This window comes from Scylla paramamosain, chromosome 3, assembly GCF_035594125.1.
Source record: "Scylla paramamosain isolate STU-SP2022 chromosome 3, ASM3559412v1, whole genome shotgun sequence".
NCBI lineage: Eukaryota > Metazoa > Arthropoda > Malacostraca > Decapoda > Portunidae > Scylla > Scylla paramamosain.
The window spans coordinates 37870791-37882391 of record NC_087153.1 but is presented as its reverse complement, the minus strand read 5'-3'; the positions used below and the strand labels follow the sequence as shown (position 1 = coordinate 37882391).

At 43.7% G+C, this 11601-nt stretch overlaps 2 protein-coding genes across 2 annotated transcripts; both read right to left on the bottom strand.

The window, feature by feature from the left end:
• Positions 1 to 215: 215 nt before the first annotated feature.
• Positions 216 to 7035, bottom strand: LOC135095083 (uncharacterized). The gene is made up of 5 exons (XM_063995774.1): positions 5554 to 7035; positions 5277 to 5380; positions 4808 to 4920; positions 4048 to 4151; positions 216 to 750 (listed from the first exon to the last, which is right to left on the bottom strand). The coding sequence occupies exons 1-5, from the start codon at positions 6211 to 6213 to the stop codon at positions 286 to 288; spliced, it is 1446 nt and encodes a 481-aa protein (XP_063851844.1). The 5' UTR covers positions 6214 to 7035; the 3' UTR covers positions 216 to 285.
• Positions 7036 to 7339: 304 nt separating this feature from the next.
• Positions 7340 to 10633, bottom strand: LOC135095076 (uncharacterized). The gene is made up of 5 exons (XM_063995763.1): positions 9797 to 10633; positions 9595 to 9698; positions 9118 to 9230; positions 8398 to 8498; positions 7340 to 7931 (listed from the first exon to the last, which is right to left on the bottom strand). The coding sequence occupies exons 1-5, from the start codon at positions 10460 to 10462 to the stop codon at positions 7416 to 7418; spliced, it is 1500 nt and encodes a 499-aa protein (XP_063851833.1). The 5' UTR covers positions 10463 to 10633; the 3' UTR covers positions 7340 to 7415.
• Positions 10634 to 11601: the final 968 nt, after the last annotated feature.

The window sequence follows — 11601 nt, the reverse complement described above, 5'->3', positions numbered from 1 at the left end:
CCATCATCATCATAACAATAATAATGATAATGATAATAATAATAATAATAATAATAATAATGATAATAATAATAATAATAATGATAATAATAATAGTAACAATAACAATGATAATAATAATAATAATAATAATAATAATAATAATAATAATAATAATAGTAATAATAATAATAATAATAATAATAATAATAAACAGTTTATTTAGGAGGTTAGAGGACATGAATGTGTGTGTGTGTGTGTGTGTGTGTGTGTGTGTGTGAAGGCAGTGTCCCTGCCTCTCTCGTGTCAGCCACAGCACACCCCCTCTCGTTCCCCCAACACGGAGTTGCACACCAGGTTGAGCAGCATGGTGACTTGGTCCCAGAGGGTGACGCCGCCAGCGTGGATATCATCAGTACATTTTAAAAAGTAACTGCTGTACGTAGGGTTGTAATTCAGACCGCGGAGGTACAGTTCCTCACACTCTTTGTTCTCCGCCAAGCTCAGCGGCAGACTCGTGTCCCACCACCACACTCCGCTGTCCTCCACTTCGGGAACCAGGTGGTCTCGAGATCGTGAGTCATGGCGGCCATGTCGTGAAGGAGGTGGCTGATGCCGTGAGCCGCACCGCAGGTGGTGGAGGAACATCGCCTCGCCCCAGTCGTAGGCGGGGTCTCCATGTAACATGCCAAACAACCGGGCTCGACCGTGAGTAGAAAAGATCTTGTACCTGCTTTGTGACGTCACAATGACGCGGGTTTTGTGACCTATCTGAAAGAGATTACACCAGAGCAATAGGATCAAGAAAGAATGACGTTAAGTGGATGACTGGTTGTTAAAATACACCAGAGCAATAGGATCAAGAAAGAATGACACTAACTGGATGACCGGTGGGTTAAAACACTGTATAAGACTTGAAAAGAAGTGTGTATAAAAGATTACAGACAGGAGAAGAGGCCTCATTGTAATGAACTGCTTAGAACAGTTAAGAAGTAAACAACGAAAACTAAAAACTATTGCGAATAAAAGGTTGCTAGCCAAGTGAAGACAAATCCATAGTGATTTGTTCCACGTATATACAATTAAGAATAAAAAAATTAGTAGGTTCATTAATGGCATCTAAAGGAGATTAACTTAGGTCCGGGAAAGAGATGACCAAAATTCTAAACGACTATTTTGTTAACGGGTTTCACTCTGAAAACAAGCGCAAAACGGCAGAAAACGAACTAATTTTCCGACTGATGATAATAACCTGATAAATATTTCCATAAATAAGGTGATAGTGGAACAGGATATAGATAAGCCGAAAAAAAAAATCACCAGTACCAGACGGAATATATCCCAGAGCACCAAAAGAATGCAAAAATGTTCCAGTTTTGTCTGAAACACTCGAGCGGGAGGTATGCGCAATCCTATCTTTTTTTTTTTTCGTTAGTCAGTATGGAGAAAGAACTTGCGAGGACGAAAGGAAGGACAAATTTATTAAATCTAGAGAGGTAACTAGCTCAGCGAAGGTGGAGAATAGCTAAAGTGTTTATTACACGAATTGTAGAAGTATTTTGAATAAAATAGACTTCCTTAGAGGAATGGTATGTGTAAAAAACTCTGATATCATTGTTTTAACAGAAACTTGGTTAGATATGTCAGGAAAAGTATTTAATCCAGAGGCTCAGATAGATGGTAATACATTGCTCTATAAAGACGGAGAAGAGGAGAGGAGGCGGCGTCGCGCTTTATGTTAGGGACGCTTTAGTTTTGTATTAACAGTAACATAAAAACAGATAACAAAATAGAGTCGATATGGGTTGATATTAAGGAAGGATGACAATCAACAGTAACTACTGGGACTAGTATACAGGCCACCGAATACTACAAAGGAAGCCAGCACATCACTATGGCAGGAGATAAACAGAGGAGACAGACATGTGGTAGGAAATTTTAATTTTAGGAATATTGACTGGAGCCTGATGGTGGGTAACAGTGAGGCAGAGGAATTTCTTAATGTAATTCAGAATTTTTTAAACAAGTAATCTTATAACCCACGAAGGGAATAATATTCTAGATTCAATTATGACTAACAGGGAGGAAGCAGTCACACAGGTAGTGGATGGAGGATAGCTAGGTAACAGTGAACATTGTGAAATTAGATACATATTAAAATGGGAAGAAGGTTCAAGAAGCAAAAATACTAGTAAAATAACTAACTTTAGAAGAGCAAATTTTGAGGGATTAAGAAAGTACTTCCAGGGAGTCCATTAACAACTTACGGAGGAGGTGAGATGAAGGACAGACGTGAGGGAGACAAGGCAATGTGAGGGAGGTGAAGTGAGGTGTGAGGGTGCAGGGCAGAAGATGAGAAATATAAGGATGAGTGAGGGGGAGGGTGAGAGAGGGGGAGATATGCTGAGGTGCGAGCATGGGGTTGGCGGGTCAGGTCATGCTGAGATGGGCGAGGTGAGGTCAAGGTGAGGTCTGATCTTCATCTAAGAAAACAATGAATAAAGACCAGGAAAGGGCATAGCGGGTACTAGAATTCATTTTTAGGGGTGTTAAAAGAAGAAGTCCCGAAGTAATATTAAAATCGTATTTTGATTCTTGTCAGACCTCATCTACACTATGCTGTGCAGTTCTGGTCCCCATACTACAGGAAGGATATAGGTCTATTAGAATAAGTAAATTACAAAGGAGAATAAGTAAAGGGATACAGGGGATGAGGGGTATTTCTTACGAAAAAAAAAGAAAAAAAAAGAAAAAAGGTAGAACCAATTAAATTTACATTCCCTAGAAAGACGAAGTGTCATGGGACAAAATAGCAAATAGGAGGGAAAAATTGAAATAAAGATAACATCATTCAAATGATAATCCTGTGTTTTTTTTTTTTCAGTCTAAAGGAACGGTCATGAATATAAAAAATTACTTTCTTCATGGTAACGTAATTATAATATACTTTTAATTGTATAATAATGTAATTGTATATTCTTTTGCGATCAGTAAAACTTTAGAATAAGAAAATTAAATGAAATTGTAATATATAAGTTGTTGAATTAGATGTTGATATATAGAGATTAAGGAGGCGCGAGCGGAGGAATATATTCCTTGGGTTACAAGACAACTGTAAAAAAAAACCATGTTCCCAGTTTCTGCTGGGCAAGTCACATGAAAAATCCCAATCACAAAATATTGTAAATTAAGGGTAAATATGGTAGAACTGATGATATTACCTACTTTGAAAGAAATTTTTTGTTAATATTTAGATAGAAAATATTAATAGTGTTAGAATCCGGGAGTACGTGGGACCATTAGCAAAAAGTTCAAGAGTAATTTGTGAATGTAGAAGAGTGATAAACTATTAGGGATATTGCAAAATTATAAGTCATAGTTGTGGCGGAAGGACTCATTAAAGTGAGCCGCTGCTCTGTACAAGGCTCGGGGCCAGATTTCGGCTGAGACGCTAACTGAATCTCGTCGGGACAAGTATAAGAGAGAAAAATGTAAATTCCCGGCGAAATTAGTTTAGCTCTTTTTTTTTAGTTTTTAGAGGGAAGGGAACCAAAAAAAAATTAAGATGTAACATTTGGGGTGATTTTTTTTTTTTTTTTTTGTGGTTCTACAGACATGTAAATCTACTTTGAAATTAGTTTACTTAGGTCTTTAAGGAGGAAGAACCCAAAATTTAGGATGTGAACTTCTAGGGTGAACTGTTTTTTTTTTTTTTTATACACAGTAGTAATACACCAGTGATGCATGCACATTTTGTTTTAAAGTAACATCTACACTGTTTTTAGGATGCTGTTTTATGAAAATTAAGGAACTCTGGGCACATTCAAATTAATGGTTGAAAATATTAATTTAAATTATTTATCATGAACTGATTAGGTAATGTTTCCAGTAGAGGGGTCCCACAACTCCAGGTAACAAATATTAATTATTAGATATGTCAGTGTATATTCAGAGAGAAAAAAAAAATTATATATATATATATATATATATATATATATATATATATATATATATATATATATATATATATATATATATATATATATATATATATATACATCGACCCACCTGGTGCAGGAGAGGAACCACAATGCGATGCATGTCCATCATCTGTGACACAACCTCTCCGTAGTTATTAACCAGCATCGTTTGCAGGATCCACGACATGTATCCTGCATGGAAACAGCAGCTATTGAGGTCTCTCTCTCTCTCTCTCTCTCTCTCTCTCTCTCTCTCTCTCTCTCTCTCTCTCTCTCTCTCTCTCTCTCTCTCTCTCTGTAAAGAAATGCTGGTTGAGCAACGTGATGGACATAGCCATCACCTCGAGGCAGTATTTGATGGTCAGCGAGCTGAGCTCATGGACGCAGGAAGGACTGCAGAAAAAAAAAAAAAACGTGCATTCCAAAGGTTTGAGACACTTTTAAAGAAATTATAAAAATGAGAATTAGGTACAAAAAATGTACTGCAACAAGACCAACACGCTCGTGTTAGTTTGGATTGTCATCACCGTTCTATTACGTCTGAGGTTCAGCTCTTCATTCGCCAATTCCTTTGGCAGAGAGAGAGAGAGAGAAATCACGCCTGACTTGGCCAGGACATGAGTGATGGCCAAGAATCAGCAGAGGATGGCCACCGCATCCTCGACCAAAGATATCAAGTGGAAATTTTTAATTCATTGGTTGTAATCAATCCCTACGTTTTAGGTGACGCTCTCCAAGAAACAGTGTTGTGTGAAGGTACACCACGGAGAACTAGTACTAAGTGATACAGGGAAGGAGGGAGGACAGTGAGTTAGAAAAGAGTGCCTGGGAGTGTGTGGTCAACATACCCAACACCAGAAGGTGCGGAGGTGTTTCCTGGCCAGCCGCCCACCGCGCCAGCTGCTTCACCTCCGCGCTGCCTCGCATCTTGCTCACCTGCACATCATTGAACGGACTGAACCTGTGTCGTAAAAAAAAATAAGTAATTCATGGCTCTTTCTAAAAGCTGAAATAAGTTTATTAATTTATGCCTAGCCCTTTACCCATCAATAAATGTAATTAGCAGACAGATTCCGAACAACATATGAGGAGATAGAGCGAAACATCTAAAGAGAAGTTGGTAATTAGATCATTTTTATAATCATATAATATGTAGAACAGCCAGACACAAACTCACCAATGGCTGGGACACTCCACATGGATTTATCTACAGTGCGCGCACGCACGCACACACACACACACACACACACACACACACACACACACACACACACACACACACACACACACACACACACACACACACACACAACATACTGGAATGAGACAAGGAGTCCAGGGAGCAACGTGCTCGATGCTTCCATGTCGACTTTGAGTTTGAGGTGTTTTCTGTCTATCTCAGCAAGGGACTTGATACCGTTCTGTAGGCGAAAAGATTTCATTGTTTTATTAGTGTCCTCTGTGCAAGACTTGTCATTGCCTTAGTGTCCCTCATAGATCATTATAATTGGTTTTCTCTTGACTTTTTTACATAAAGCTTTGATCATTTATGATCATATTTGCTGTTTACCACATACGAATTTCAAGAACTTACCGGAAACTTGACCAAATAGTGAAGTTCGTCGTCACTTCTTGCGAGAAATTCGAAAAATAAGTATCTTATTTTTGAGTCTCCCATGAAGAAGATCCAGAGGGTGTCCTGGTGAGCCAGTCTGGCCCTGAAGCAGGCGGTCACCGAGGCTGGGTCAGCGTAGGTCACTATTTCACACGGCACGTAAGGCAGCAGGCCGCCGGCGGCGCCGATCCTGGTGGTGGCGGTGACTGTCGGGGCGCTGGCCTCGCCCTCGCCCTGGAAGGCCAGCACGGAGGGAAGGACGGCCGCCAGCGGGGAGTAATCGGTCGTGACCGCTCCTGACGGAGAGTCTCTCTTCAGGAGCAGCTGCTGTACTGCCCCGGCCACGTCGTTGCCGCCACAAGTGTCAGGGTGTTGCCGAGCTCTCCAGTCTACACTCAGCTTGTCAGCAGAAACATATCCATAACGGTTGTGTACGAAGAGGCTGGCGTTGGGCGCGTAACGTTGGGGAACGTCCGTGACGGTGAAGAGTGCGCGGCAAGATGCATCATGCAGCCGCGCGACGCCCCTCTGTGGTGGGCGATCGGCGAGACCAGCGTTAAGAAAACTGCACACGTGCACGCCCGCCAGGCACACTGCGGCGGCGACACAAGCATTCCTGAGTGAGGGCTTTACGTGCATATTTTGCCGCGCTGCCTCACTCGCCCTTACATTGTTAACTCAGTGCACTGCCTCCTATACAAGACACGCTGGCCGCCGTGGCATCCGGGGAATTTTGTTTCAGCTTTTCCTTTTCCTGTTACCTCGCAGTGCCGGAGGGGATCATAAACAATGATTAAGGCAGCCAACCCACCTAACGGTCATGTGTGTGTGTGTGTGTGTGTGTGTGTGTGGGTGTGTGGGTGGGTGTGGTATCGGGTGGAGCGGTGGGAACTACTCTTGAGATGTGCGTATGTGGGCAGCAGTGCATGTGAAGGGGAATTATAAAGAGAAAGACTGATAGCAGACGTAAACCTTCTCATTTAGAATTTCAACTGTACTTTTTTTTTATTTTGTAACAAATGGAAATGAAGATTTAGATGTAAATGTAGTACTTGAGGACTATAATACAAATATACCAATCTTAGTCACAAACATAGCAGTGAAATCAATAGATCTTGAAACACGCAAGCTACAGGCAGATGAGGGACGCGGCGCTGATGACATCTGCACGCGGTGCTTAAGGCGCTGTTTGTTAGTGTGTTACCTGGTTCGTACCACTCGTACCCTTATTGATCTCAGCATTTACTGTCGAATGTCATTCCGCTGCCAGAGCTACAGCTGAAATGTTTGCTGTATTTAAGAAAGGTTCGCTGAAGCTGATTAACAATTACCATGTTGTGAGTGCAATGGATTCATTAGCAAAGCCTTAAGATGGAGCTAAATGGCTGTTCGGGTGCGTGGCTCTCCCCGCACAGGGACCAAACGGGCAGCCACAAGGAGCGTGACTGGAACAGATCCTCACTTTCCGATTAATTACAGATTCTCTGATTACGTAGGCAAATATGTGTGTGTGTGTGTGTGTGTGTGTGTGTGTGTGTGTGTGTGTGTGTGTGTGTGTGTGTGTGTGTCACGTCAATAAAGAAAAATCCACAATATTCGATACATATATTTCTTTTTTCTCTATATATATGAAATATCTACATATATTAACTTTGCTGGTTATATTTTGCAAGGAAAAAGAAAGAAATAAGTTACATGTCATCTCTTGAGACTCAGCTTCACCGTGTGTTTGGCTGATACAGTGTCTAATATAATATACTGAATAAGAACATGAATAAGAACAAGTCAGTCTTACTATCGTGACTCTTATTACGCAAAGCATCGCTGTTGCCTCCCTCGTGTCAGCTACAGCACACCCCCTCGCGTGCCCCTAACACTGAGTTGCACGCCAGGTTGAGCAACATGGTGACCTGGTCTCCGAGGGTGACGGTGCCCGCGTGGTTGTCATCGTAGCACCTGTGGAAGGAGCTGTTGTACACTGGATGGCTGGTCAGGCCGCGGAGGTACAGTTCCTCACACTCTCTGTTCTCCGCCAGGCTCAGCGGCAGACTCGTGTCCCACCACCACACTCTGCTCTCCTCCACTTCGGGAACCAGGTGGTCTCGGTGGCGTTGGCTGTTGTTGTCAAGTCGTGCCTTTATGATCCTTGCCGGGAACTTCGGGATACCGGCTCGTGTACCAAATGCTGGAGACGGTGGCCGGTGCAGTGAATATCGCCGCACATGGTACAGGAACATCGCCTCGCTCCAATCAAAAGTAGGGTCTCCAAGAGGGATGCTGCTCTCATGAGGAGCTGCTGATGTTTTGACTTTGTATCTATTCTGAGACGTCACAACCACCCGGGCTCTCTGACTGATCTGAACGGGAAAAAATAGGAGGAAAGAGCTTTTACAATTCTGATGGTGATATTGCACCTTTTCTTATGTAAGAAAAAATGTGTGTGTGTGTGTGTGTGTGTGTGTGTGTGTGTGTGTGTGTGTGTGTGTGTAACTCGCTGACCAAACACACACACACACACACACACACACACACACACCATCCCCTGGCTGCAGGGAGACAGTAACCGCTGGCTGTCAATGAAAATCTTCTGCGATCTGAATGGGCTTCAAACTTCCTTCCTGTCGATGAGGGGAGCGAGAACCCTTTCCACGGAGCAACGGACCTGTATGTGTTTATGTGTGTGTGCGTGCGCGTGTGGGGAGGGATGCGAGTGTGGGTCTTGGACTGCAGATGTTATTAGAGACGTACCAATGAAGTAGTTTTGATATCGGCCATTTGCTGACGCTAAGAGCACAAGGCAGCACTGCATCGGGAACAACTTACCTGCTGGAGGAGAGTCGCCACGATCTGGTGCATGTCAGCCAGGAAGCTCAAGGCGTCGCACAAGTACGCCTCCATCTTCCTGGTGGCCCACGCAGCGTAACCTGCAGGCAGTTGTTGACAAGAACAGTCCGTTCCTCGCCTCAGAAAGACCAAGTTATGGCTCGCTGTGGTCACTTTTAAGGGAATGTTACGTTAAAGAAAGGTTTTGGTGCACCTGTATGTGTATACATCCGATACGTCATCATAAATCACCACACTGAAGCGGTCTGGTGTATGGCTCATGAAATTTAGAGGTGGAGCAAAACTAAAAAAATAAATAAATAAATAAATAAATGAAAAAATAGGGGGAGACGTGAAGTATGTTTTTGTACTTGGGCAGGCTCACTGAAGACTGGTAGATTCTGCCCACCATATAGAAGGAAGGTATGCAGTTGTGCGGCTGTACCTCATCTTGCCTGTGTATACCCACTAACGCATATAAGAACGTAAGAAAATAGGGAAGTTCCAAGAAACCATCTGGCTTACTCGTGGCAGTCCCTGCATAGTGAAAACCTGAAGCACGGCTTGAGGTCATGTATGAGAAAATGTGTCAAAGTACAAGCAGACTCGTTGCAATGTGTGTGCGTGATGCTCCCCAGCAAATAGTGCTGTATAAGAGTACTTCACAGACCTGGCACTGAGTAATGCAGTGATGGAAAAACGAGTGTGTTGTCAACATACCCAACACCAGAAGGTGCGGAGGTGTTTCCTGACCTGCCGCCCACCGCGCCAGCTGCTTCACCTCCGCGCTGCCTCGCATCTTGCTCACTTGCTGCTCGCTGAACGTTCTGAACCTGCATTGTAAAAAGAAGCAACTAATACTTCTTCATAAAAACTTAAATAAATTTATGAACCAACTCCGAGTCCTTTGCAGAGTTAGTTAGGATATCCATACCCACATATCTACATGCACTATATGCCAGGCTGGAATCTCGAGCCAGGACAAGACGTCATGTCGTGTCTCATTGTATGGATTATAGATGAATGCTTAAGTAAGATAAAGTCACACACACACACACACACACACACACACACACACACACACACACACACACACACACACACACACACACACACACACACACACACACACACACACACACACACACACACACACACACACACACACACACACACACACACACACACACAACATACTGGAAGGAGACAAGGAGTCCAGGGAGCAATGTGCTCGATGCTTCCATGTCCACTTTGAGCTTCACACGTTCTCTCTCCATCGTGGCGAAGGGCGTGGCAGCGTTCTGTGGGCGAGAAGCACTGAGTATCTCTTGTTATGTCTTCCATACACACTTCACTGCTGAGCCGATAAATGTAAAGAAATGAACTACAAGAAACCTACCGGAAGTTTGACCAAGTAGTGAAGTTCGTCGTCACTTCTTGCGAGAAACTCGAAAAATAAGTATCTTATTTTTGAGTCTCCCATGAAGAAGATCCAGAGGGTGTCCTGGTGAGCCAGTCTGGCCCTGAAGCAGGCGGCCACCGAGGCTGGGTCAGCGTAGGTCGCTATTTCACACGGCACGTAGGGCAGCAGGCCGCCGGCGGCGCCGATCCTGGTGGTGGCGGTGACTGTCGGGGCGCTGGCCTCGCCCTCGCCCTGGAAGGCCAGCACGGAGGGAAGGACGGCCGCCAGCGGGGAGTAATCGGTCGTGGCCGCTCCTGACGGAGAGTCTCTCTTCAGGAGCAGCTGCTGTACTGCCCCGGCCACGTCGTTGCCGCCACAAGTGTCAGGGTGTTGCCGAGCTCTCCAGTCTACACTCAGCTTGTCAGCAGACACATATCCATAACGGTTGTGTACGAAGAGGCTGGCGTTGGGCGCGTAACGCTGGGGAACGTCCGTGACGGTGAAGAGTGCGCGGCAAGATGCACTACCTGGCAAGGTGATGTTCAGCCATTGTTGATGGTCATTGACACTAGCGCTAAAAATAGGGCACACCACCACGACAACCAGACACAACGTGGCTGCGGCGCAAACATATTTTAGGATATGTTTGACTCTGTTATTCATGAAGTTGCTGAGAATCCTCTAAAGCACTACAAGCAATCCCCTGGATGTCACTAAGTATGCCTTGCAGTGTGCAGGCAAACCGCGCTGGCTGGCGTGCTGCAGGATATTTATAAATTCTTTCCTCATCCTTACCAAGAAGTCAGGTTTTCTGTGTGTGTTTGTGTTTGTGTGTGTGTGTGTGTGTGTGTGTGTGTGTGTGTGTGTGTGTGTGTGTGTGTGTGTGTATGAGAGAGAGAGAGAGGAGAGAGAGAGAGAGAGAGACTTCTCTACTTTACCTACACTCCAGGGCAGCATTTCCTCAGGCGTGCTGTTTCAGGCAAGAGCTTATAAACCCTATTCCTTACATTGCTACGTGAAATGGTTTTAGAGGAAAATGGCAATAGCTTCGCTGCTCACGGAAAATAAAGAAAGAAGGAAGTGCAGTAAATGATGAAGAGAGACACAGGCTTTGGGAATCCAGTGAAAACGGTGGACCACGTCTTCTCTGTTCGCGGTCACAGGAATTCAGGTTGAGTAAACACAGAAACATTACTTCACAGTTTTCTTGTGTCATGAATTTGCTCTGGTTGGCACAGGTTCCGACGTAGTTTGTGATTCATATTTTGTAATACATAAATCGGACAAGTTTTCGTAGTGGAGGCGAGGCGGAAGGCGGCAGTAGATCGTTGAGTGAATGATGAAGACGTACAAAGGTTAAAGACAAGGACGCTCATCTGTTTACCATTTTTTATTATTAGAAAAAAAGTTGCAAAAAATAAAAGACATTTATCACATCAAAAGTCCCAGGTAGGGAATGCCTCTAGTCTAGACTGAGCCACGCACGCTGAGACTGCTTGGGTGTGGAGGCAACCCACTTTCAGACACTTAACATTGGATGTGGTAGACTCTGTAGGGTTAAGATAAGAAGCAGGAATAGGAATAATGATTCATGATTTGCTTTAACTTTATTAACACCATACATGAGAAAAGTTAATTACATTTTTCCATTTAATTTCACCTTGAGAGAAAGTTGCGAAGGAAACATCGTAATATATATAATACGGCAGAGTTAAAAGAATCTCTGACAACAATCCATTATCACAGTATGTATGTGGTACGTACACACGAGTCAGCTACAGAAGAAAAGAGATGAGTTCTAA